Raw genomic sequence first — 26,451 nt, forward strand, 5'->3', positions numbered from 1 at the left:
AGTGCACGAAATGCATGATATTTTACTCCGAAAGTCTAATAAAAAATCAAGTTATGTAAATATTTTGCATTCTACATATAGTATAACTTTTCCTCCTAGATTGTTCGTGTTTCTGATAGTACAGTAGATAAAACTTCACGTATAAAGAAAGAAAAAGGAGCAAAAATAAGAAAAGAACAAAAGTTTTTTATAAAAATAAATAAAATTAGAAGCTTTTCACACGTAAAAATCTTTAAATATAAATAATATAATAAGAAAGATTCAAATAAAATTTATATGAAAATCACGATCCACGCTTAAACATTTCATTGTGATAGAACAATTTCAATAGTGATTTTTGCGTGAGGAAAGTAAATTCTAACGACATACATTTATCCACTTATTTATAAATAATACAACAGACGAAGGCAAGCATAATTATATTTAACTTATTTTCCAAACTTAAACAATATTTATGTAAATATTTATATTAAGTTTTCAGAACGATAACTAAATAATCGTGAAGGATGATACCATGCTGGAAAGTTTAATAATACTTTCATTTAAAATATAACACGAAATACAGTTTATTCCATTGAATGACATTAATGAAACGAAGTACAAAATCGTAGTAACATTTTGATAATATTCAAATATGAAAAATTAACACGTTACTTTTTTAAAAATTATCAAAACATTTAGGAGAATTACAAGTTGTAATCACGATAATAGGCCATCAATTATCTTTTCGCTGCTGCAGTGTTGACTTATGTCTTTTATTAAAGTATGTATTTGTAAATAGACAAAGAAACAATACAGCATGAGTAGTATATACCAACATTGAAAAAATAATCAGCTGATAATTTTGTTCACAGTATTTTCCTGTAAAATACTGATTTGCAGCCCATATAGTAACAAAACAAGCGATGATCATTTGAAGAATTTGACTTATTGTAATTATAATTGCAATAGAACGAGGCACCTTTACTTTTATTGCTTTTGCAGCAAAATATAAATACATGAAGCTATGAACCAACAAATTCATTGCGACATACCAATAACCAGTAGAAAGTTTGCCCGAAACATTGTATGTTGTTATAACCAAAGTTAAACTATGATGGTACCAATGCAAGAATATTAATTTCTGTTTCCTAAAGACAATAAATAATGTATCGCCGAATTCAATGATTTTTGAACATGCAAATATACAAACCCAGAATTCAATGGGGTGATGTTTTAAAGCAAAACTGACATTACATACAGAAAATGTAAATCCAAAATCACGAATAATGATCCACAATCCAGGAAGTACTCTTATTGTTCCACAAATACTAAATAATGCCAATAAAGTATTCCAGAAGAAAAGTGGTCCACGGAGCTGATACGGTTGCTTGGACTTCATATAATGTTGCAGAGTGAAGATGACAATAATGTAAATAGCTGATATATGTATGACATATGGTGAAAAGCATTCAATCAATTCAAAATTTATATATTTTGATAGATATTGTTCAACATAAAGCGGTTCGAATTGTCCTTTATACTTGGAAACTTCGATTTTATTATCCATCATCTAAAAAACAAAATTTATGTTAATAATATTGTATATACAACACGTAATACTGAGCATACGTAATAATGAATTTCTTTGAGTATTGTGATGTAATATTGTTTATTTGAAAATTTGAAAATTTTTTTATACCTTTTAATATTATTTTACCAACAAGTTTAGAAAATACATTAATTAGGCAATTGAATTTTATCATTATAGAAGCAGAGAAAAAATAGATTTATTAACTGATATCTTGATATATAAATTTTCTTGCAGTTGTCCACCATTTTTTATTATTAGGGCTAAACAGGACGACAATTGATAACGAGCAATTATTTAATGTGACATCGTCACGATTCCGGGATGGAATTTTTAATCGTATTTTTCATTTATTGATATAAAATACATACACTGTAGCTTAAATCAGTAATGGCTTGTCCTATACATCATACTTTTCCTTTAACAATTTAGACGTGCCGATCTAACACCTTTCAACGAAAAATTTTTGAATTGAAATAATATAACTTCCGATAAACACGTATTTATGTAGTAAATTGAGGTATTCTAATTTTTTCACATTTCCTCTTGGCTTTTACCTGCCTTTTTCCCTTTTCGATACTAAAGAAAGACAGACGGACAGACAGGCGAGAGTGAGAATTTGTAGGTCTATTTCTACTATTAAATATAATTATTCTAACTGGGCTGTCGCAGACAATTGTGTTAATTCATGTTGCCACATCTTACTTAACAGTGTTCAAATTTAATTGAAGGAAAAAAAGTTATTTAAAAAAGATTATGTGAAAATTTAAAAATTATAAAGCTTTAAAAAATTATACAATTATACTAAACGGAGGTTTAGTTTTAAGTGATATCTGGCAACAAGCGTTAACCCAATTCTGGAAGAATTCATATAAGTTGTAAGGTAATTAAAAACCATTATATAACAAAGCCAATATGTGAAAGTGTCTTTTCTTATTTGTTGAAAACTGCAGATAAAAAGTAACACTTTTAACCTAAAGCTTTACTATTTTATTCTTTTAACCAATTTTATTAATAGAAAACTTTTTTATTTAAATTTTTTTTAAACTTACGTGTTAAAATATTTCTTAAATAAGCTAATTTTAGTATTATATTTGATTAAATATTTGTATTTTCTTCATTATTTTTTTACCAAATTTTAAAGAACTTTCATTCTTTTATTTATTAATTTTTAATTTAATTATCATTATAATTACTACTACTATTTACTTTTTACCCCTTTTTACATTATCGATAATTTAATTTAATTTAATTAATTTATTTTTTTAACTTTAAAAGATTTGTATTTTCAAATAACTCCACTTTTTTACAATATAATAACAGTAATTATTATTATTTTTAACAATTCTTATTATTACTACAGTATTATTATTAATTTCATTTCATTATAAAATCTTATATTTTATATTTATTTTATTAACACTGCATATGATTTTACAATTATAGTCATTTTTACATTATTTTAAACATTAAAAAGATTTTTCTTTTAATTTTACTCGGAGCCAACATACTTTTTCTATTGTCTGCAACTGAAAAGGGTACTGGACCTTAAATATATCATGCAGAATGACTTTCACTAAGATTTGATTTGACCACATAAATAACGTGCATTTCTGTATGATAAGTCTTTGAATTATCATGTACTATATGACATAAAAACACAAAGTAAATTATATTTAATATTTAGAAAATATACCCCTCTAATTAGTTAAGGAAGATGATTATGTAGCAATAACTTTTGAATCGAACGTTAATTTTATTAACACTGCATATGATTTTACAATTATAGTCATTTTTACATTATTTTAAACATTAAAAAGATTTTTCTTTTAATTTTACTCGGAGCCAACATACTTTTTCTATTGTCTGCAACTGAAAAGGGTACTGGACCTTAAATATATCATGCAGAATGACTTTCACTAAGATTTGATTTGTCCACGTAAATAACGTGCATTTCTGTATGATAAGTCTTTGAATTATCATGTACTATATGACATAAAAACACAAAGTAAATTATATTTAATATTTAGAAAATATACCCCTCTAATTAGTTAAGGAAGATGATTATTTAGCAATAACTTTTGAATCGAACGTTAGTGTAAATCACACGTTTCCAAAGTGAAAGCAACACCTTGTTTTACAATAAAAACCTGTGTAAACCAGAATATCACGTACAGAATATTATACTTTTTGGCGTATCTTTCTTTTTTTAGGTGCGACTCCAACGTCAACGTACCAAACCTCATAATATAGCCTCATATAATAATATGAGGCTAATGCTTAATATAGACTAATCAAACTTTACTCAAACTTAAAATACATTCAGGAATTTGTAAAGAAATAACTAAACGTGTGAAAATGTTTATAATTGAGTAATAGTTGAGTTATATAGATTAGGAATTATAATTTTTAGTTTAAACTTAAAAATATAAAAAAATCTTTTATTATCGTTATTACAATAAGGGTAGGTTTTTACCCTTTACGGATTAGGAATTATACGAATCTAAAAGCACTGATTAGAGAATGGAAATATATAAGAAATTTCGAATTATTTGGTGCTAAGAAAAATAAAGTATTATATAATAATTAAAATGCGAATAAATATTAAACAATGTTACCTGAAAGATTGATTATCGAAGGAGAAGTAAAAGATCTGACTGATTTTTCCTGTAATTTTCCTACTTTCTGAGAGGAAAAACAATTAAACAGGATTTCTTTTTAACTGATTTATTTCATAATTGGTATTTTATTTAGGAATTAAAAATTTCATAATCGGAGGAGTTTTTCCTTTTCGCTTTTAATATAAAGTAGTATGAATATTATTTATATTTTATATAAGGATTTTTTTAGGATTTTCTAATGGAATTCTCATATTAAACAATGTCCAAATTAATAATAATAATAATAATAATGATATATAGGAGTTTTTATGGGAAATGCAATATTTAGGCATATATCATTTTATATTTAATAAATTAAATATAACCCGCACTTAAGCTCTACGTATCTGGTCTGTATTTTCTCTTATCTAACAATATACAGTATTTCAAATTGACATACAAAACGTACAGACAATAAATAATAGTTTTAAAATACAAGACAAATATGCCTGCACTTCAAACTGTTTGCAATAGATTTCTTTCAAGTAATGTATAAAGTAAACCAAAAGTAAGCTACTTGTTTTATATCCAGAGATGAAGTGAATAAGGTTATGAAGTAATTGCAAATGTTTTAATTCATCCCTAACAGTATCTAAGTGTTATTCACTGTTTAAAAGTTCGAATTATTCGAAATTTATAATTTATTATCTGCATTATTATAGCTACGTATCTGTTTTGTTTGTGATATTTCACGTTCACACTATTAAATATAGAACATTTAATGCCTGAATGTTGTATTTATCGTAAAAGTTCCCAGGTAATAACATATTGATTTCTTAAAGTTTAACCATTCGTTAATATCAATTTTCATTTGAAAAACCTAATTTAAATAGTACTTAAACTTCGTTACATTTATTTATTGTAAAATTTTTAATTCCTAATAAAATATTAATTATGAAATTTGATAGAAAATCTGATTACATTATAAAACTTTTTTTTAACGAGCAGGAAAACTAAAGAACCAAATAAATTATTCTATTTTATTTTGCAATAGTTAGTTCATAATCAGCATAACAAGTATTATTTAGATTTTATGTAAAATTTAATACTCAAATAATACTTTTTAAGTCGTATACGGCAACTCAACACGTATACGATCTGAAAGGGGAGATATTTTACAAGAGGTACTTGATAGCAAATTGATATATATAACAAAATACGTTAGATGTAATGATGCTTATCTTCATCTACTGTATTATATATAAATAGAACAATAAATAAATGTCATTGAGAATTTGTTTCCTCAACCAAAAATCTTTATTTAAATTGTTCTTTCACAATAAATCCCTAAAGCATAAATCGTGACTGTCATATAAATTTTATCGAAATTTTTTATTTTAATAATTCATGTTTAAGGATTTTAACGTGTAAAACTTTTTATAACTTTATCTTACTTACAAATTTAATATTTTATACCTTTGTTATCTTCTTATTTAAATTCTTCTTTTTTTCTTAATCAGAATTTACAATTAACAACAACAAAATAAATTTATTCATAGACTAACTCTCTCAATATGAATATCATTAATGTTTCTATTATATAATTGTAAAATATTGAGGTAATTTACTTAACGTAACTTGAAAAAAGTGAATTATTCTATTAGAAAAATAAGAAACATATTTATATTTGTAAAAATACTCTTAGAACCAGTAAAATCGTCGTGAAGTCCGACCTTACTAGAGATACACACGACCTTCATTGTCTCCTCAGGCATTTGACCTTTAACCACCGAAATCAAATAGCATCAATCCTTCGAATAATCAAATTTTTCTGAAAAATTTCAAAAATTTCGACATAAAGAACAGAAGTTATTATGCTTGAAAGTGGGTAAACAAAATAAACTTCACACACTCTAACATCTATAGATATTAACTACTGTTACGAACAAAAACAACTTTAGGGAGGATATTATTACAATATTTTTATTATATTTTAAAACATTTCCATATTTTCTGACAAAATCAAATGTTTATCATATATTTAATATCAGTAAACACTTCTCATAGAAACTCTTCCCGGAAGGCTTTCTTTTTGTCGAACGTCCCGTGTGTCGCGTTGTCATATTCTTTCGAACCGATATTTTAATTTAAAAACAATTATAAAATAAGATATTACATCTAATGCTATTCTGAATAAGAGTTTCTTTATTTAATAGAAAACACAATTGACAATACTTAGACGATTTACTATAATACCGTATACAATCACGTGTTTACCCTTATCAGTTGACTGCTTTATGTTACAACACCGGTGAGTTAGATAATATAGTACTTTCTGCAGGTACTAGATTAAAATTCTTGCATATATAAAGTATTATATTTAATTGTCATGTATTTCTCTTCATAAAATATAGTATAAGTGCATTGTTCTGATAAGTGCCGTTCGTATTGATGCTTTATCTGTTAAATGTATTGCTATACATTGGCTTCCTCTACAATCGGAAGAATTAAATTAAAAGTATAATTAGAAATTTCTGACTGGCAATGGGACCATGCGACAATAAATAATTGCTCGTCAGTTAATAAATTTTTTTACTGATTACCGAATAAAGTAATTGTGAGATTGTAAGAAACGTATTCAAATATACATTGAGAATTTGACTTTGTTTTTTTATATGAATTTAAGACATAAATGCGTGACTTATTAAAGATAGTAACTATTGTATTAGAAAAGATTCATACCTATTAATATACGGAATGTTCGGGAAGTCTGTACACTTAAAGTTACAGAAACTGCAGTAAGAATTTGAGTGTTATTAAATATTACATATATTAAATGTAATGTTAAATGTAAAATTCTGAGTCGAATATAGACGTATACTTATCATTTAATAAATTTCAAAATATGCTACCGGTTAATAAGTTCTTTTCCAACAGTTATATCTGATAAACTAATTGTAAAAACACTTTGTATTAAACAAAGTTATTTTTATTGAATTTCTATTTATAACATTAAGTACAACGTAAATCTATCAATAAAAATTAAAATCTGACAAAAGAATTATATCAAAAAACGAATAATACCTCTTACTCTTATGTTATTATATTACTCCTAAAGCTAATTAGAATTACTCTTGAATTACTCATGGGGTAAAAATATGTTCGATTTCTCGCAAAAACGCAAAAACACACATCTAAAGTAGTACAATAGAAGCTGAGTACTTAGGGGTAATCCTTAATTTTCTCCCTTTAATCCGCGATGTGAATTTCTAAAAATTCCTTCTTAGTGTACATTCTAATGACGTACCAAATTTCAACTTTCAACTCTTAAACATTCTTAGAAATTTAGAATTTATGCAAATTTCTTACAACTTGTTTTAAAATTTTGATTTTTCTTTTACGATTTTTTAACAGGAAAAATATAAATTTTAATAATTCCTTCTTAGTGTACATTCTAATGACGTACCAAATTTCAGCTTTTGCCTATTAAACATTCTTAAAAATTTTGAATTTATGCAAATTTCTTACAATGTTTTTTTTTTATTTCTGACTTGCTCTTTACGATTTTCTAACAGAAAAAAGATGTTTTAATATAAATTTAAGTCAGGAAATTCCTAACAAAACTTATATTGTGGCGACAATTAAAAGTACAGGATATTTCAGTTTTCGTTGATAATCCGTCGAAATCAATTTGTAGGCCTATATTTTGTGTTAATTATAACAGGTTAGCGAAGGCAGTAAGAGTATCAATCACCCATTCTACTAAATATACGGATCGAATTTGATCAAGGATGCTAGAGTTTTGTTCATGGGCGTTTTAATCCTGATATGTAAGTCCCTCTTCTTCCCCACTGGATCACTCGAGTTGTGGGTCATTTCAAACTGATGATCAAACAATGATACCAATAATGAGACGAATAGGCACGCAATATCACTGACAGAGTAATTGGGATGGGTTTTTATACATTATTTTAGTGCGCCGATCAGTAGCCGAATGGTTAAGTAAAGAATAAGTCTTACAGAGTGTATTTGAAATGTTATAAACTGAAATAACTGATGTTGATTTTATACGAGGAAATAATTAAGAAGGGATTGCAAATTACTGAGGTAGCGAGATCTCAAAACAGGGCTCAACGAAACTATGACAATTGTTCAAAAAAATGACCCACTCTAAGATGTTTACATTTTTGGGTTTAGTATACCCAGAAATGCAATAGAATCGGGGGTAATTTCTGTATGTATGAATATTAGTGTATGTGGAAAAAGATTTTATTCACCCTGTTTGAGGTATAATATTATAACGTATATGCTTTTGTGTCGAAAATTTCTAAAATTTTACAGTCAGGTTTCTTTATTAGAGGAATTGGTGCTGTTAAATCTTGGTGGTTACATATCGAAAAGGTGTGGAGATAACGGGTTTGTCAAACACTTGTCAGGAGTTAAAAACCATGTCATACAGCTTGTAAATACATAATAAAAGAAAAAAAAAACATACTACTGAATGTTTAGTTCAATTGGTTTANTAAAGTTACGATTATTAATAATAACTTAAGGAAAATAATTAAATCTAGTGTATTGGGTAAACCTGTTTTCTCGATAATTCTTTTACTACTACAAAATTTTCTAGAAATATGTTTTATAATATTTTATATGATAATTTAAACAAAATAAAATTGTTTTAAATTTATATTATTTATTACGACAACAAAATTTATAAATATATTACTCCTAAGGGAATTAAACAATTGATTTTTTATTCAAGTTTAACAACAATTATATATTTAACACTGCTTTACTTATTTATTTCTTTACATCTGACTGAACACAGCTAACTTCAATGCTTACATTTAGCTCCCTTACTAATTATGTTTTACAATTTTACTTGATTTTCACTTGTAGTAATTGACCTATTCCACGTGGAATTTGCTAGTTATACTCACCTGTACGACACATATATCAAAACCACCGAAGCGTGTATACGGTAAGTAATAAATCTCTATTGTTAATTCGGTCTATCGATGAATGACCCTTCCAGAGTATTACATTGTTGGAGTCTTAAAAAATTAAAGGTTTTTTTGTATGTATAGATGTTAGTGTGTGTGTGGGGGGGGCACGATTTTGTTTAACCTCTTGAAGCTTAACTCTTGACAAGCGGTTGTATCGTTTATTCAAGAAAAAAGAAAAGTAAATAATTTTGATTATATATCAATTTCAGCACCACTCGATATTGGTAAATTTAATATAAATTAGTTTATTTTCTACTGTTGCAAGATAATTTTAATAAGTGTATTTGTTATTTAATCTTACAAAATCGTCTTATTTTATAATGTCTTAGAGCAAACCACATTCACAAATAAAAGAGTCCACGATGAACTGTAAACATCGCCAAATTGTAAACATTTATATTAATTGGGCTGAAAACGTTTCTTTTTTACAATTATATTTATTTCTCGGCAAAAAAAAGGTATTTTGTTTCTCTCTATTTGATTGCTGAGCGCTTTGATATTGCTTTTGATATTCATGTACATTTACAAATATGTACTGTACGTACAGGAATTTGTAAATTTAGATTACTTTTTTCTGTACTATATTAAAAACTAAAATTTATTTGTTTGTAAGCTTAAAGTAGATTCTTATTAACCACATATTATTAAAAATGCATTTATAAATAAAATACATAATTGGGAACGGTTATTTGTGATTTAGCCTAGTGACGAGTAAATTCGACTTACGTCGTTGTTCGACTTAAGTCGCATCTCCTGGAACCAATTACCGACGTAAGGCGAGGTATTTATTAGATATTATTTGGCTATAACAAAATACGTCAGATATAATGATGCTTACCTTCATCTACTGTATTATTTATAAATAAAACAATAAATAAATGTCATTAAAAGTTTGTTTCCTCAAGCAACAATCCTCATTTAAATTGTCGTTTGACGATAAAGCCCAGAAGAGTAAATCGTGACTGTCATATAAATTTTTATCCAAATCTATGATTTCAATAATTCACGTTTAAGAATTTTAACGAGTAAAATTGTTTATAACTTTATTTTAGTTAGAAAAATTTAATATTTTATACCTTTGTTCTCTTCTTATTTTAATTCTTTTTTCCTTTCTTAATCATAATTTAAATTTAGCTAGAACAAAATCAGGGTGAACGGAATCTTGCCCCAAAACACACACTAATATCCACACATACAGAAATTTTTGCACTCTTTTACCTATTAATGTGTCCTAAGTCAATAAATTTCAAATCTGAAAAAATTCCTATTGCCGAACGTCCTGAGTGTTACGATGACATATCTTTTGGTAACGATATTTTAATTTAAAAACAATTATAAAATACGATTTTACATTTAATAATAATATTATTATGAATAACTGACAACATCTCAAAGCCCGAGTAGTATACAACAAATCAACAAACAATCGCCTAAATATTGGGCTATAATAAGGCTAATTAAATGATTGGTATAAAGTAATTTGGCACTAGAGGTAGACATTAAGCACCATCTCTTAAGTAAGTTAATAATTAGAATTAAATAAATAAATTATTAAATAAATTTAGAACCTTCTGGAATAAAAGAACTGGCCCGGGACGGGTCTTGAACCCGCAACCTCCCCTTGCCGTGCGGTGCGCTTGTCAGTTACAGCTTCTAACTTTATTTAATAATTTATTTATTTAATTCTAATTATTAATTTCCTTAAGAGATGGCACTTAACGTCTACCTCTAGTGCCAAATTAATTTATAACAATCATTTAATTAGCCTTATTATAGCCCGATATTTAGGCGATCGTTTGGTGATTTATTATGAATAACATAGATTCCTACTGTCTTTTGTCTGGCTGTCTTGCCTGAATCTCGAGAACGGAGTTAGAGTAATAATTTGGAAAGCTTAGAGACAGGAGACCCGAATAACTATATAAGAAACTCTGGTTTAAACCGGACGTTATATTATTACAATTCAATAATTCTTCTCTGATAAGTGTTAGGCACATAATCGGCATGACTTTATTGTTAAAAAAAAGTATGATTTACAGGTGCAAGACACTACTAAATTGAAGTGGAAAGCATATATTTTAAATTAGATAAATTAAAAATATTATTAAAAATTCCTGCTTGGCAATGTGACCATGCCACAATAAATAATTGCTCGTCAGTTAATAAATTTTTTACTGATTAACTATGAAGTAATTGTGTCGTTTTAATAAATGTTTTCAAATTTCCATTTAGAATTAGAATTTGTTTTTTTTTTTTTGAGAATTTAGGACATAAATACGAAACTTATTTAAAATAGTAACTATTGTATTAGAAAAGATTTATACCTATCAATATACGGAATGTTCGGAAAGTCTGTACACTTAAAGTTACAGAAACTACAGTAAGAATTTGAATGTTATTAAATACCGTGTTTCCCCGAAAATAAGACATCCTCTGAAAATAATACCTAGCACAGATTTTGCTGAATTGCGAAATATAAGACCTCCCCCTGAAAGTAAGACCTAGCGAAGTTTTTTTAGTAGTAACGGTCATCGACAGATGGTTGAAAGTGGCCGTTGGCTTTTTGAAAGTACAGCCACTGATTGGTCAGCAGACAATACGCCACGCGGCACGATTTGCATAAGACTATGGCTTCAGAATCACAGATTTGCATAACATTACGGCTAGTGATAGCTGATTGGTCAGCAAGGAGTCACGCCACATGACATTTGCATAGTGCTACGGTTCAGTAAGCACTAATTGGTCATCGAGTCCGATGTTGACGCTATAAAAAGGCGACAGTTCGACACACCGGATATACGTCACTCTCGTCTAAGTTCGACTTGGGAATTGTTTTGTTCAATAATAAATGTGAATTCTTCTTCCTGGAAAAAATAAGACATTCCCTGAAAATAAGACTTAGCGCATTTTTCAGAGCAAAAATTAATATAAGACACTGTTTTATTTTCGGGGAAACACGGTATTACATGTATTAAATGTAATGTTAATTGTAAAATTCTGAGTCGAATATAGACGTATACTTATCATTTAATAAATTTCAAAATATGCTACCGGTTAATAAGCTCTTTTCCAAAAGTTATATCTGATAAACTAATTGTAACAACACTTTGTATTAAACAATGTTATTTTTATTGAATTTCTATTTATAACATTAAGTACAACGTAAATCTATCAACCAAAACCTCAAAAAGTAATTAGATTCATAAGATATTCAAATTCTCAATTCATAAGATATTCAAATTTACCACGTATTTCGTTAATTACAACAAAATATTTAACAATATAATATTATTTACCATAATATGAAGTAATATGCAAACAAAATAATAATCAATTATTGTAGTCAAAACGTTTCCCCTCCTAACGCTTCTCTTACTGATATTTTTTATGAAGTATATTACTACGATTTGTTCTCTTGTAATATGAATCTCGAAAGAAGCGACAAAACAACCAACCAAGTGATGTATATAAGAAAGTCAACAACAACAGACTCGTGTTGGTCTGCTCGCAATATTTCCCGCTATAATACATGTATGCCGCCAGTAGTATATTCCAGATGACAAGAGGCCAACGAAGCTGAAACAGAGGCCTGGACTTCATATAATTTTGCAAAGAAAAGATAATTATTACGTATGCAAGCGACGTAGGAACAGTGTAAGGTAAAAAACTCTGAGTCCAATCATTGTCTACGTATTGATGTAAATATTCTTCTACGTAAAATAATTTAAATTCTCCTCTTCGTACGGTACTTTCGACTTTTTCCATAGTATTCTGAAATAAGAATATTTCTAATTAAACACAATTACTTCGTATTTATGGTTTAATCTGTGCATATGAAATATTTATATATAAAACATATCTGTTCTAATTTTCTATTCGATAACTACACAAATGTGACGTCTATCATTATTTTAAAAACCAAGTTATAATCACCAATTATATTTATATCTAATATCATAATTAAAAAGTAATGAAAAATACTTTTCGATTATCTTTCTTGAATCAAGAAATAATCATTTATAATATTAAATTTGATGCAACGAATATTTAAAAAACGTTACTTCAAAAATGTTTTTAAATATAAATTAATAGTATAATTATATTTATTTGTATTTTTTTTTGTAAGGATAATTGACATATTTTCAAGTTATATTAAGTCTTAAATTACATAATATAAACTATACATTAATATTTTGCATATTGAATTAAAACATAGCCATGAAGTATTCTCCTTCGAACATTCCTGCATTGAAGAAATAGACAACGACGATTCACGAATTAAAAAGTTGTTATGTCGCTGAGGTATGGTCTTATGAGAATTCGGACGCAAGTGTAAATTTTCACACGTTGAAATAGTTTATTTTTATTATTATTTCCTTTTTCTTTTCCCCTCTTGTAAAGTAAAGAGTAGACCTTTTGACACCTCAATGTACTGTGGCAGTGGCGTGCCGTGACATTTGATGATAGGGAAGCTGTGTTTACTGTAAGAAGCCGACTTCCAGGAGCAATTAGTCACATTGTCTAGGGTACATTCGTATTAGTTTGTTCATAAGCCAGTAAAAACCGTAGACTTCTCTAAATGTATTTTTAATTAATAGATTATCTATGCTAAATAATAAATTTTATTTAAGAATAACAGGCAAGGCCAAAAAAACAATTTTTGTATTTTTATGCGTCCACAAAGCCATTTTACATCTTCATAAATTTTAACGTAAAAATATCGAACACATTTTTTTGTTGACGTATTTATATTTAATTTAGGCATTGGTCTTTCTCTTTTAATAATGTTTTCTTTTTCATTATATGGCCATGAGCCAAAACTTTTTATAAATAAATTTTCACTATTACAATTACATTCTAAATTGCTAGCCACGATATAAGGGCTAAAATTAAAAATGAAGTTATAAAAACTTACTTGTTAAAATAAAATGTGTGATGGATACATACCTGGTACAAAATATTAAATTGTATGTACATACTTTTAAAGAAAATTATAATTAAATAGAGTTTTGTGAAGAAACACATAAAAATAACATAAAATATTCTTTACTTTTTAAATGTATTAAAACAATCCAGTTAGTTAAAATTACTCTCTACCAGTGGCTCGTGGACAGTATCAGAAACGGTCTTGGCAGGTGTGCAGCGCGTGCATGCACGCCAAATCCCGAGGGTGCCGATACCGGTTAATGTCAAATGCCTTTTTTGTCGCATCACTAGTTATCTCAAAGGACGCGACAGGGTTGTTGTAGATTTTAAACGTTTCTCGCCATAGCTGTAAAAATTCAAATATGTTAAACTTAATAGTCAGTTGTTTTTTAACTAATTCGTTTTAAGACCAGGTGTCAACGGGTAAGGTTGGTGCTCTGTAAAGCGCGTGCGCGAATCTGGCTTTTTGGATGCCGACAATACGGCGCTTCCACTCCGCCACTAATACAGTATTCGAACATATAATAGCAATCTTATTTTTTTTCACGTGTAGTATAGAAATTTGTAATAAGATACATAATGCGGTTATAATAAAATATTGTGCGATTATTTTCGTATAATTAAAATTAATATATATTTATTTTTTAGAAAATACAATAGAAGCGGCGCATCCACCGCTTCCAATGACAGCACGCTACTGGTACTGCGTCACCTCGAAGGTGACTTTAATCGTCCGAAGGACTCCTCTCATACCAAGGGATCGTTCAATTCTAAAGTAAATTATAAGGTGCAGATAATTAGCCAATTAACGTCGACAACCACCTGTTACTGTCTAGAGAGTAACCAAAAGGTCACCGGCGAGGGTAAAACGAAACCCCGTGATCTTCTGTAAGTCCGAGCGAACCGAGTAAAGTCGATCTAAATGACCAAATAAGGCAATGAATTTTACTAAGTTGGTGAGACGTATTCTGACATGAGTCACCTCACGTCAATAAATCAGGGAGTTTGACAAATTTATGATAGAAAGATGTCAAATATTGGAAGAAAAGGATGACGATAACATAAACACAGCTGTACGCAAGTCGAGCTGGTGATTGCATTAGATTTTTCCCCCATAATTCCCCCTTCGAGATAGGTATAAAAAGGAGTCGAACTTGCACCTCCAGGCGGACAGCCGGAGAGGAATTCGCCAGGTAGGCACCCTCAACGGACATCTCCATGCAGACCTCTACAGTCGGAGATCAACGGAGCGTAACTCCACATCGGACATAGCCGAGCGGACATCAAGGGACACCAGCTCAATATCTCTGTATATCTTTATTTCATTGGATACAAGAAAAGCTACGAGAACAATGAATTTTTTTACTACTGTATACATTTGGATGCACAAAGATAAAAAATACCAACAACATAGAGCATTACTCAGCCAATGGTTTATCCTACAATAAACAAGATTAAATGGTGTATGCCACAGACTGTCAATAAATACTACAAAACTGCCTTAAAAATAAAATAAACAGCAATGCCCATAGTACTTAATTGCAATGTAAAAGACTTAGTGACAATAAATTGCCTATACAGCTATTAATGTGCAGAAATCCTATGTAATAAATGGAAAGAAGTTATAAAACACATACTTTGTTTCTAGTACAAAATTAAGCCCATTAATAAAAGCAGGTCCCTGTTGTGTTTAATTTAGTTAATGCAAACTTTACAAAATCGTAAGGTTCTATTTTCATGGTGAAGCTCAGTCAAATTCGTTGTTTTTGATGCAAATTCGTTCTATCTAGAAAATCGCTATTTGTGTCTTACGAAACTATTAAAATCAAGGACTATGAAATTATGTCATTAAATACATACATGAGCTAAAACTTTATGTAAAAAAAATTATTCATCTGTCACTTTTACTTTCGTCCTTATCTATTGAAAAATATTGAGATCGTTTCCTGAAAATTTACAATTTGTGAAATAAGACACTTTTCTGCTCGACGTTTTGTTTGAGGAAATACAATTTCATCGATACGGTATGTATTTATTGTTTCCTTTATAAATAATAAGGTAAATGAAGGTAAGCATCATTTAGCTTTTTATTTTTACAGATAAATGACATTTATGTATTTAGCTCATGGCCATTTAAAATGATAACTGATAATGATTACGAAGTATTATGTGAAGCTTAATAGTTCAGTAAATTTACTAGACGTTATGAACAGTTCTGCCATTAGAAGTTATTGTAATAAGTATTTTTGTTGACATTAATTAAACACACACACACACACACATATATATATATATAGACGAAAACAATATAAAAACGTATTTATCTAGAAATTTAAAATGATAGAATTGCATGTTATAGTTCAAATAGAGACAGAATATGAGTGACAGGATAATGAGGAAAAAAAATGCGAGTCATTTTCTTTCCTCACAGCGAACGAGAAAAGAAAATGACTAAACATATTCTTATATATCAATGTATTTGACTAAACACAGTTATACAAATATACAAGTATACAAATATACAGATATACAAGTATTACGTAAACTATTATATACTTCGAAAGTTATACAAAGTGTAAAAGCGAGGAATCGTAAAACAGAGTCCACAGTTAATCGCCAGATTAACAGAATAATACAATAATATTTTATAATTTTGTACACTTAATTACGAGGCTATTCTATACAAATTATACAAGAATTTGTTTAATAATTTATATATTTACAAGTATATAGAGTTTTTAATTTTTTTTTATGTATGCTATGGATTAAATAAACTTTTTCTTTTAACATTACCGCCGTACGAAAGATTAGGAATTTGAGACTTCGCATTGATAAAAAGTTATTCTCAATTCTCTCTATTAAAAATTTAGCCAAGAATACAATGGAGTGTCGAGACATTGTCAAATCGTCATTTTTTTCTATTCGTATAGCCTACAACTCAATAAATTTAAATGATATTTATTAGTAAACGAAATAAACGAGTAAAAACAACAATTTAGTCGTTAAAAAGCCCAGTAATCGATATTATTGGGCTTTATGAAATATTAATGTATTCTAATAATAATAAAAAATACAACTTGAAAGAATTGAGTTAAATAAAGAAAATAAACTATTATACTAGTTTTAAAATACAAGTGAACATTTAATATTCTTACCCGTAAGGCAAATTGTTTAACAACGACTAAACAATAAGAATGGAATATCCTCATTATATATATTTTAAAAAATTTTCCTGCTAATTTATTATTCAAGACGACACTGTAGTTGAATATATCCACATATTGTATTATCATTATTTAAATTATTATATTCATATAAATATTTATAACTAATTATCACATTTGCATAATAAAAAATTGGTAGGATCTTGCACAACTTTCCTGCTACATTAACAGGAAGTTAAGAAAACCGAAAAGGAAATCCGATAATTTTTAATTATTTTGTTATAAAATTTAAACTTTTATAAAAAGTTAAAAAAGGTTAGATGGATTATCATAAATGTCTTCATATATAAAACGAAAATTATTTAAGAAATCATTTGTGGTGTCATCTATTTTGGGTGTTTGTTTAAAACAGTCATTAATTATCATAATAAAGCAAAACCCACTATCGTTGAAAGTCGGATTGAGTCTTTAAACTAATTGTGAATGCTAATAACATGAAAATTTTTTACTAATTTTTTTTCCACTCGAGATATAGACATTAATAATTCTTTTTGACTTTTAATGTCAGTAATTTAGCAGTAACAATACTTGGAATATACATATATACATACAAGAAAGACTTCGGCTGTACAGAAGGTGTTTAGCCGGCAAAAGAAAAAATATATATAGAATAGAACAGAGAAAAGTAGAAGGACGGAAAATACTTGCAATCATTTGCCCCTTCCGCCACAGCCCTTATACATCTACTTAAATCTATCCTGACGCGAAATTAACTGATCTTACCTAAAAGACGGCAATCTTACACTGGTGCCGAAAAGTGGGTTTTTAAGTCCACTATCTCTATCGAGTCGGCTACCTTACAGGTATACAAAGATTAAAAATTAACTGATGTAAAGGATAAAGAAGAAAATACATAGACGGTGTACAGTGATACCGCGTACAAAATTAACCATGGTTTACAATTAAGTCATAAATATTAAATTGTTTATATATTGAAACGTTATATTATTATGCGAGGTAATAAATATAGTGCTTTCTGCATGTACTAGATGAGAATTCTTCCACATATAAAGTATTATATTTAATTGTCATGCATTTCTGTTCATAAAATATACTACAAGTACATCGGTTGGATCGTTTCCGCTCATGCTAATTCCTTATCAGTAAAGTATTTTCCTATACAATAACTTCCTCTACAATCCGAAGTGTAGTTCTTAACTACGTGCGCTTGTTTTCTTATTATCTGTTATTTTTCGACAACATTGCCAAATTCCCGGCTGTAAAACGGGTCATTTTACAGAAATTTTTTTCTCTGATCTGAATACACTTTTAAAATTTCGTTCCCAAGATTGATTTACGTGAAAGGCTTCTGTTCTCTCCGATTTTATTATAAGAATTTTATTTACTTTCATTAGAAATTTTATTAGGAACCATAAGCTAATTAATGAATTATGAAAAATTCTACGAAACAATGAGATAAAAATAAATATTGTTCAAAAATTAAAAAATATAAAATAAACATGAAAATAAAGTAATAGCGTTAAAGTCAAAGGAAAAAAAAATGCATTGTTTAGGAATTGATGTTTCACCGTGTTAGGCGATAAATGAAAACAGTAATAAGTGTATGAAGAATTTGTTTAATGCATTATTTAAATTCTAACTAAAAGAGGATAATTATTCGCTCAAACTCACGGGAGAGAATTAAAAAACTGTACTTTTATAAGAACATTTTGGAATACAGTATTAATTAAATACGGATATCCGCTCATCTGAGTACCCAATATTAATTTTTAAAACGAATTTTTATAGAAATACTATGTAACTTTTTTCTTTCGCTCACTTCTTTTTTTACATTTGTGAGTTTATTACAGTAATTAATTTAATAGGTATGTGATAGTATATTCTTGGATACCACACACAACGATATCTATTCTTTCATATAGATAGAATAAGCATTTCAGGCATTTCTTCTCCTTTTCGTGACCTTTAATTAGATTAATTGAAAATTAATAAAATTCACCGCATTATAAATTAATAATATTTTCATCCTACTTGTACATATAATGTTAAATAGCGATTTAAGATTTAACAATATGTTAAATTAAATTCTTATGTCTATTAAATGTCTCTTTATAACTTCAAGAATAAGAAAAAATGAAAGAATTTAAAATAAAAAATATAATAATTCATATTCTTTAATCAACAATCATTACTGTGTTACATTATTACACCTTAATTCATAAGTGATTCAAATTCAGAACATTTTTAATTACTTAAAATACATTTAGTGATAAAACAATGTATAAAATAATTTCATTAAATAATGAACAATTTTTATAAAAAGAAAGCTTCTCACTAAGCCGTTCTTTCACAGATATTTTCGATGAAGTAAGTTAGAACGGTTTGTTTTCTTGAAATATGAGTCTCGAAAAAAGCGACAAAACAACCATACGTAAGACATNCTTTTAATGTCAGTAATTTAGCAGTAACAATACTTGGAATATACATATATACATACAAGAAAGACTTCGGCTGTACAGAAGGTGTTTAGCCGGCAAAAGAAAAAATATAAATAATAATTTAGTTACTTTAATGTGTTGATATTAGATATTTATAGGCCTATATAAAACTTATTTGTTAACGTTGTATATTTATTCCTGTAAGTATACCTCATACATTAATCTTAACGAAAATTATTTATAAGATAATGTTATTTTAAATCATATTAATTGTAAAATTTATATATATTTAGATAATATTTTATATGCCGGTTTGAAGGGAAAGAAAGCGCAACATATGGGATATCCGCCAAAAGGAAAGCCTTCCTGTAAGAGTTTCTATGGGAAACTAATTTATTGATCTTATGTATGTGATAAACGTTTTATTTTCGTCAGTGCATAAGAATAATTTGAAAAAATAAACTGTACATTTGAATTCGCATTCGAATAAATTCAGGCGAGGCTTCCCGTAATACGATATTCGGTCTTAGAAGGGAATATGGATATCCCCACATGTTGAATGTTCATGTAACCGACAGTGTTGTTCTATTTAAAGTTTAAAATTTAAAAACTCTTATTTAAGTGTTAATTATATTATATTTTTTGACAATTTATTTTAAAAGAAAAGATTACTATAAGATTTATATGAAAGTGACTACTCACGCCTAAACATTTTATTGTGAAAGAACAACTTGTATAAAGATTTTAATTAGGTAGACAAAATTTTTTTCTTTATAAATAATATAGTAGAAAAAGGTAAACATTTAAATGAACTTTATGCTTTTCTGGCTCTGTTATATAAAAGACGGTAAGTATGGCAATCATTTAAAAAATGACAGTTTTACATCGTTGTACTTCATAAACTTATAGGTTTTTTTGTATATATGGATGTTAATGTGTGTGTATGTGAGGGAGAGAGAGAAGGCACGATTTTTTACTCTTTTGAAGCTGAATAAGTCCTGTGCTTCTTTTCGAATATTTCTGAAATTTTGCAAAAATGTTGAAGAGATTGATATTTTTTAATTTTGGTGGTTAAAGGTCGAATGGGTAAAGAGATAAATAGGAGACGTTTGTCACATTTATAGTGGGATCACACTTAATGATTATTTTAATCGTTATTAACATATTTCAATTTTTAAAACCCCAACCTATCCTCAAAGTTAAGCTTTTTCTTATTATATAATAATTATAAATATGAAAAGTTTTTAAAATAAAATATACTAACATGGTACTATAAACGCAGTTATAAATGTCGCTGGGAAAGTTAATAAACTCGTTACTGCATTCTTTTAATTTGTTGTAGTGCACTGCGAAACAAAGGGCACATTCGTGTGATTAAATACAATTAAACCAATTGAACTAAACAATCAGTAGTATGTTTTTTCTCTATTTATTGCGTATTTACAAGCTTTATGACATGGTCCTTAACCCCTGACAAGTGCTTGAAAAACCCGTTACCTCCCCGCCTTTTCGATATGTAACCACCAAGATTTAACAGCAACAATTCTTCTAATAAAAAAACCTAACTGTAAAATTTTAGAAATTTTCGACACAAAGCATAGGAGTTATAATATTAAACCTCAAACAGGGTGAACAAAATCTTGTTCCACATACACTAATATCCATCCATACAGAAATTACCCCCGATTCTATTGCATTTCTGGGTATACTAAACCCAAAAATGTGAACATCTTAGAGGGGGTCATTTTTTGAACAATTGTCATAGTTTCGTTGAGCCCGGTTTTGAGATCTCGCTCTATCAGTAATTTGCAATCCCTTCTTAATTATTTCCTCGTATAAAATCAACAGCAGGTCTTTCAGTTTATAACATTTCAAATACATTCTGTAAGACTTATTCTTTACTTAACTATTCGGCTACTGATCGGCGCACTAAAATAATGTATAAAAACCCATCCCAATTACTCTGTCAGTGATATTGCGTGCCTATTCGCCCCATTATTTGTATCATTGTTTGATCATAAGTTCAAAAAATGACCCACAACTCGAGTAATCGAGTAGGAAAGAAGCGGGACTTACATATCAGGATTAAAACGCCCATGAACAAAACTAGCATCCTTGATCAAATTCGATCCGTAAATTTAGTAGAATGGGTGATTGATACCCTTACTACCTTCGCTAGCCTGTTATAATTAACATAAAATATTCCAATTGTTTCGACGTATTATCAAAAAAAAACCGAAATATTTTGTACTTTTAATTGTCGCCGCAATATAAGTTATGTTAGGTGTTTCCTGACTTAAATTTATATTAAAACAATTTTTTCTGTTAGAAAATCGTAGAAAACAAGTAGAAATTAAAAAAAAAATACATTTTAAGAAATTTGCTTAAATTCAAAATTTTAAAAAATGTTTCATTTCAGAAACAAGTAAAGGGAAACACACATTCGTTCAGTTATTATAAAATAATAATTTTCCAAAGAAGTGATAAGGAAATTCATTCGAAATGCTTTTCAATGGCAATTTTCATAACTTAAATTATTCTATTACATATAAACATGTGAATTGGCGATTATAACTTAACTAGCTGCAAGGACCCGCTTCGCTGGGTTTCTGTTTGTATGCAATATAGTTCTTTTTATATATAAAAGACTGTTTTTCTAAGTAATCTAGTATCTGGCTGCAAGGACCCGCAATAACGCGAAAAACCGCCTGTAAATCTTGCATGCCGCTTTATATTAACACTTCCTTTGTTACTCAACACTTCCATTGTTAACATTTCTATTGTTAACACTTCCATTGTTAACATTTCTATTGTTAACACTTCCATTGTTAACACTTCCATTGTTACACACGTTTGAAGTCAACCACTTTCAACCTCATATCTGCCGCACCCTCATAGCTATCGAGACGCAATCACCATAGTGCACGAATGGAGACTTGGGGCTACTACCACGTACAAACACCATTCATGTGCGATGTGTAGTTTCGGCTAAAAAGTGAAATATAGGGACATGTATTATAAACGATAGAAAATTTACTTTCTTAATTGTAACTTCTTTTATTGTAATTAATTACTGTATATTCAATGTTAATTATAACAGCTTGGCGAAGGGTAGTAAGAGTATCAATCACCCACTCTGATGAATTTCGGGATCGAATTCGGTAAAGGATGCTAGAGTTTTTCCATGGACCATATCTATAATAGGCCGAATAGGCACGCAATAATAGTGAACGAGTATTGAGAAAGAATTTCTATAAATTATTGTGGTCGAATAACTAAAACACGGCTAATTAGTCGTGTTTTAGCCGTTATTCACGACGCGCGGATAATCAATGGGTTATACAGAAAAGATTTAACGGGTTTTTTCACGTGTGTACCACCTACATTGGAGCTATTTTGTTATTGAACGTTCTCCGGGATAAAGGCCTTTTGACAGCGCGACCAAGTGGTTTCGTGCTTTGTTACATCGATCATAATATATACAATTATAAGTGCAGTAAAGGTGAAAGGATTAAAAAATGGAAAAAAAATACGGTTTGAAGGAAAAAATGTGAGAAACTTCATGTTCTAAAATGTACCATAAATGTTCATCATATTATCTTTAATTATAACTATTCTTATTAACAAAAATTTCTATTACATATTAAGATTACAAGTTTGAAATGAAAATAAAACAATTATAAAATATAATAAAGTTTTACCTGTGATCGGAATTTCACACTGTCTTATTCCGAAGAGGAAACAATAATAATATTTTTACAATTACAATTAATGGTAATATCTCAAAGGAAATAATAAAACGTAGTGTATTGTGTAAACCTATTTTCTCGATAATAATTATTTTACGTAACACTATATAATTTATTTTCCGCATTTAATATCCTAGTGAATGTTGTTTACTTAATAACCTTTACTAGGGGAGCGAATGCGTTTAATAAATTCAGGTTTTTGTTCGAGAAGAATTTCAATCATTTAATACTACATAGAAATGGGCAATAAAATTTTGCCTTGTTTAAATTTAAGACGGCAAATTATGCTTATGTTTTAAAAATAATCACTTTCTATCCTAAAACTCTAAAAGTTTATTTTAATATTTTATTCGTCTCTTCGAATTTATAAATCATAAAAAATTAATTTTTCCATAACATTATCTAATTGTTATTCATTGTTAAGAAGTTAAAATTACATTTATAATTTATTATCTGCATTTTTATAAGTGTTTTTTATCTGTGATATTTCATGTAAAGACTATTAAGTAAAGAACATTTTATGCCTATTTCCAAGTGATAAAATATTGATTATTTTAAAGCTTGAACATCCCTTAAAATAAATTTTCATTTGAAAAACCTTAACTAAAATTTTGTATTTCATATAAGAATTTAATAAAGGTAATATAATACACATATATAAATATATAGTATTGAAAATTTTACTTTAATAATACTTTTATTTCAAACATAACACGAAATACAATTTATTCTATTGGATAATATTAATTCAACGAAGTACAAAATCGTAGTAAGTAACATTTTGATAATATTCAAATATAAAAAATTAACAATTTGCTTTTTTTAAAATTATCAAAACATTTAGGAGAATTACAAGTTGTAATCAAGATAATAGCGCATCAGTTATCTTTTCGCTGCTGCAGTATTGACTTATGTCTTTTATCTAAGTATGTATTTGTAAATAAACAAAGAAACAATACAGCATGAGTAGTATATATAAACATTGAAAAAATAATCAGCTGATAATTTTGTTCACAGTGTTTTCCTGTAAAATACTGACTTGCAGCCCATGTAGTAACAAAACAAGCGATGATCATTTGAAGAATTTGACTTATTGTAATTATCATTGCAATAGAACGAGGCACATTTACTTTTATTGCTTTTGCAGCAAAATATAAATACATGAAGCTATGAACCAACAAATTCATTGCGACATACCAATACCCAGTAGAAAGTTTGCCCGAAACATTGTATGTTGTTAAAATCAAAGTTAAACTATGATGGTACCAATGCAAGAATATTAATTTCTGTTTTCGAAAGACGATAAACAATGTATCGCCAAATTCAATGATTTTTGAACATGCAAATATACAAACCCAGAATTCAGTGGGGTGATGTTTTAAAGCAAAACTACTATTACACACAGAAAATGTGAATCCAAAATCACGAATAATGATCCACAATCCAGGAAGTACTCTTGATGTTCCACAAATACTAAATAATGCCAATAAAGTATTCCAGAGGAAAAGTGGTCCACGGAGCTGATACGGTTGCTTGGACTTCATATAATATTGCAGAGTGAAGATGACAATAATGTAAATAAGTGACATATGTATGACATATGGAGAAAAACATTCAATCAATTTAAAATTTATATATTTTGATAGATATTGTTCAACATAAAGCGGTTCGAATTGTCCTTTATAGTTGGAGACTTCGATTGTATTATCCATCATCTAAAAAACAAAATTTATATTAATAATATTGTATATACAACACGTAATACTGGGCATACGTAATAATGAATTTCTTTGAGTATTGTGATGTTGCGTGTAATATTGTTTATTTGAAAATTTGAGAAAATTTTTTTATACCTTTTATTATTTTACCAAATACATTAATTAAGCAATTAAATGTTAACATTATAAAAGCGGACCAAAAATTGACTAATTAGATGATAGTTTAATACATAAATTTTTGTTCAGTTGTCCACCATTTTTTATTATTAGGGCTAAACAGGAAGACAATTGAAAACGAGCAATTATTTAATGTGACATCGTCACAATTCTGGGATAGAATTTTTAATCATATTTTTTTATTTATTGATATAAAATACCTTAAATCAGTAGTGGCTTGCCCTATACATCATACTTTTTCTTTAACAATTTACACGTGCTGAACTAAGAGCTTTCGACGAAATAATATAACTTTCGATCCACACCGGACGTTCTTATGTAGTAAATTCGGGCCTTCTGTTCTAATTTTTCCACATTTCCTCTTGGCTTTTATCTGCCTTTTTCCCTTTTCGATACTGAAGAAAGACAGACGGACAGCCAGGCGAGAGTGTTAAATTATAGATCTATTTTCTACTATTAAATATAATTATTCTAACTCGGCTGTCGCAGACAATTGTGTTAATTCATGTTGCTACATCTCACTTTACAGTGTTCAAATTTTATTGAAGGAAAAAACGTTATTTAAAAAAGATTATGTGAACATCTAAAAATTATAAAACTTTAAAAAATTATACAATTATACTAAACAAAGGTCCAGTTTTAAGTGAGATCTGGCAACAAGCGTTAACCCAATTCTGGAAGAATTCATATAAGTTGTAAGGTAATTAAAAACCATTATATAACAAATTTAATATGTGAAAGTGTCTTTTCTTACTTGTTGAAGACTGCAGATAAAAAGTAACACTTTTAACCTAAAGCTTTACTATTTTATTCTTTTAACCAATTTTATAATAGAAAACTGTTTTATTTAAATTTTTTTTAAACTTACGTGTTAAAATATTTCTTAAATAAGCTAATTTTAGTATTATATTTTATTTAATATTTGTATTTTTTTATTATTTTTTTACCAAATTTTAATTAACTTTGATTCTTTTATTTATTCATTTTTAATTTTATTATCATTATAATTACTACTACTATTTACTTTGTACCCCTTTTTACATTATCGATGATTTAATTTAATTTAATTTATTTATTTTTCT

The 26,451-nt window shown here is 28.1% G+C and overlaps 1 protein-coding gene and 1 pseudogene across 1 annotated transcript; both read right to left on the reverse strand.

The window, feature by feature from the left end:
• Positions 1-715: 715 nt before the first annotated feature.
• On the reverse strand, positions 716-17,311 carry LOC111624081 (elongation of very long chain fatty acids protein 3-like). The gene is made up of 3 exons (XM_023366861.1): positions 17,258-17,311; positions 12,807-12,947; positions 716-1,552 (listed from the first exon to the last, which is right to left on the reverse strand). Exons 1-3 carry the CDS (start codon positions 17,309-17,311, stop codon positions 716-718), a joined length of 1,032 nt encoding a protein of 343 aa, XP_023222629.1.
• A 7,041-nt stretch (positions 17,312-24,352) lies between these two features.
• On the reverse strand, positions 24,353-25,116 carry LOC111624082 (annotated as a pseudogene).
• Positions 25,117-26,451: the final 1,335 nt, after the last annotated feature.

The sequence above is a fragment of the Centruroides sculpturatus genome, unplaced genomic scaffold (genome assembly GCF_000671375.1).
Source record: "Centruroides sculpturatus isolate CEXI.00-Female unplaced genomic scaffold, Cexi_2.0 scaffold298, whole genome shotgun sequence".
Taxonomy (NCBI): Eukaryota; Metazoa; Arthropoda; class Arachnida; order Scorpiones; family Buthidae; genus Centruroides; species Centruroides sculpturatus.

Excerpts from the sequence above, each read along its gene's own strand:
- LOC111624081 (XM_023366861.1), bottom strand. The coding sequence starts at position 17,311 with ATGAGGATATTCCATTCTTATTGTTTAGTCGTTGTTAAACAATTTGCC. Across the intron at positions 12,948-17,257 it reads TTAAACAATTTGCCTTACGG|AATACTATGGAAAAAGTCGA; the intron begins GTAAGAATATTA and ends TTCTTATTTCAG. Across the intron at positions 1,553-12,806 it reads TTCCTACGTCGCTTGCATAC|ATGATGGATAATAAAATCGA; the intron begins GTAATAATTATC and ends TTTGTTTTTTAG.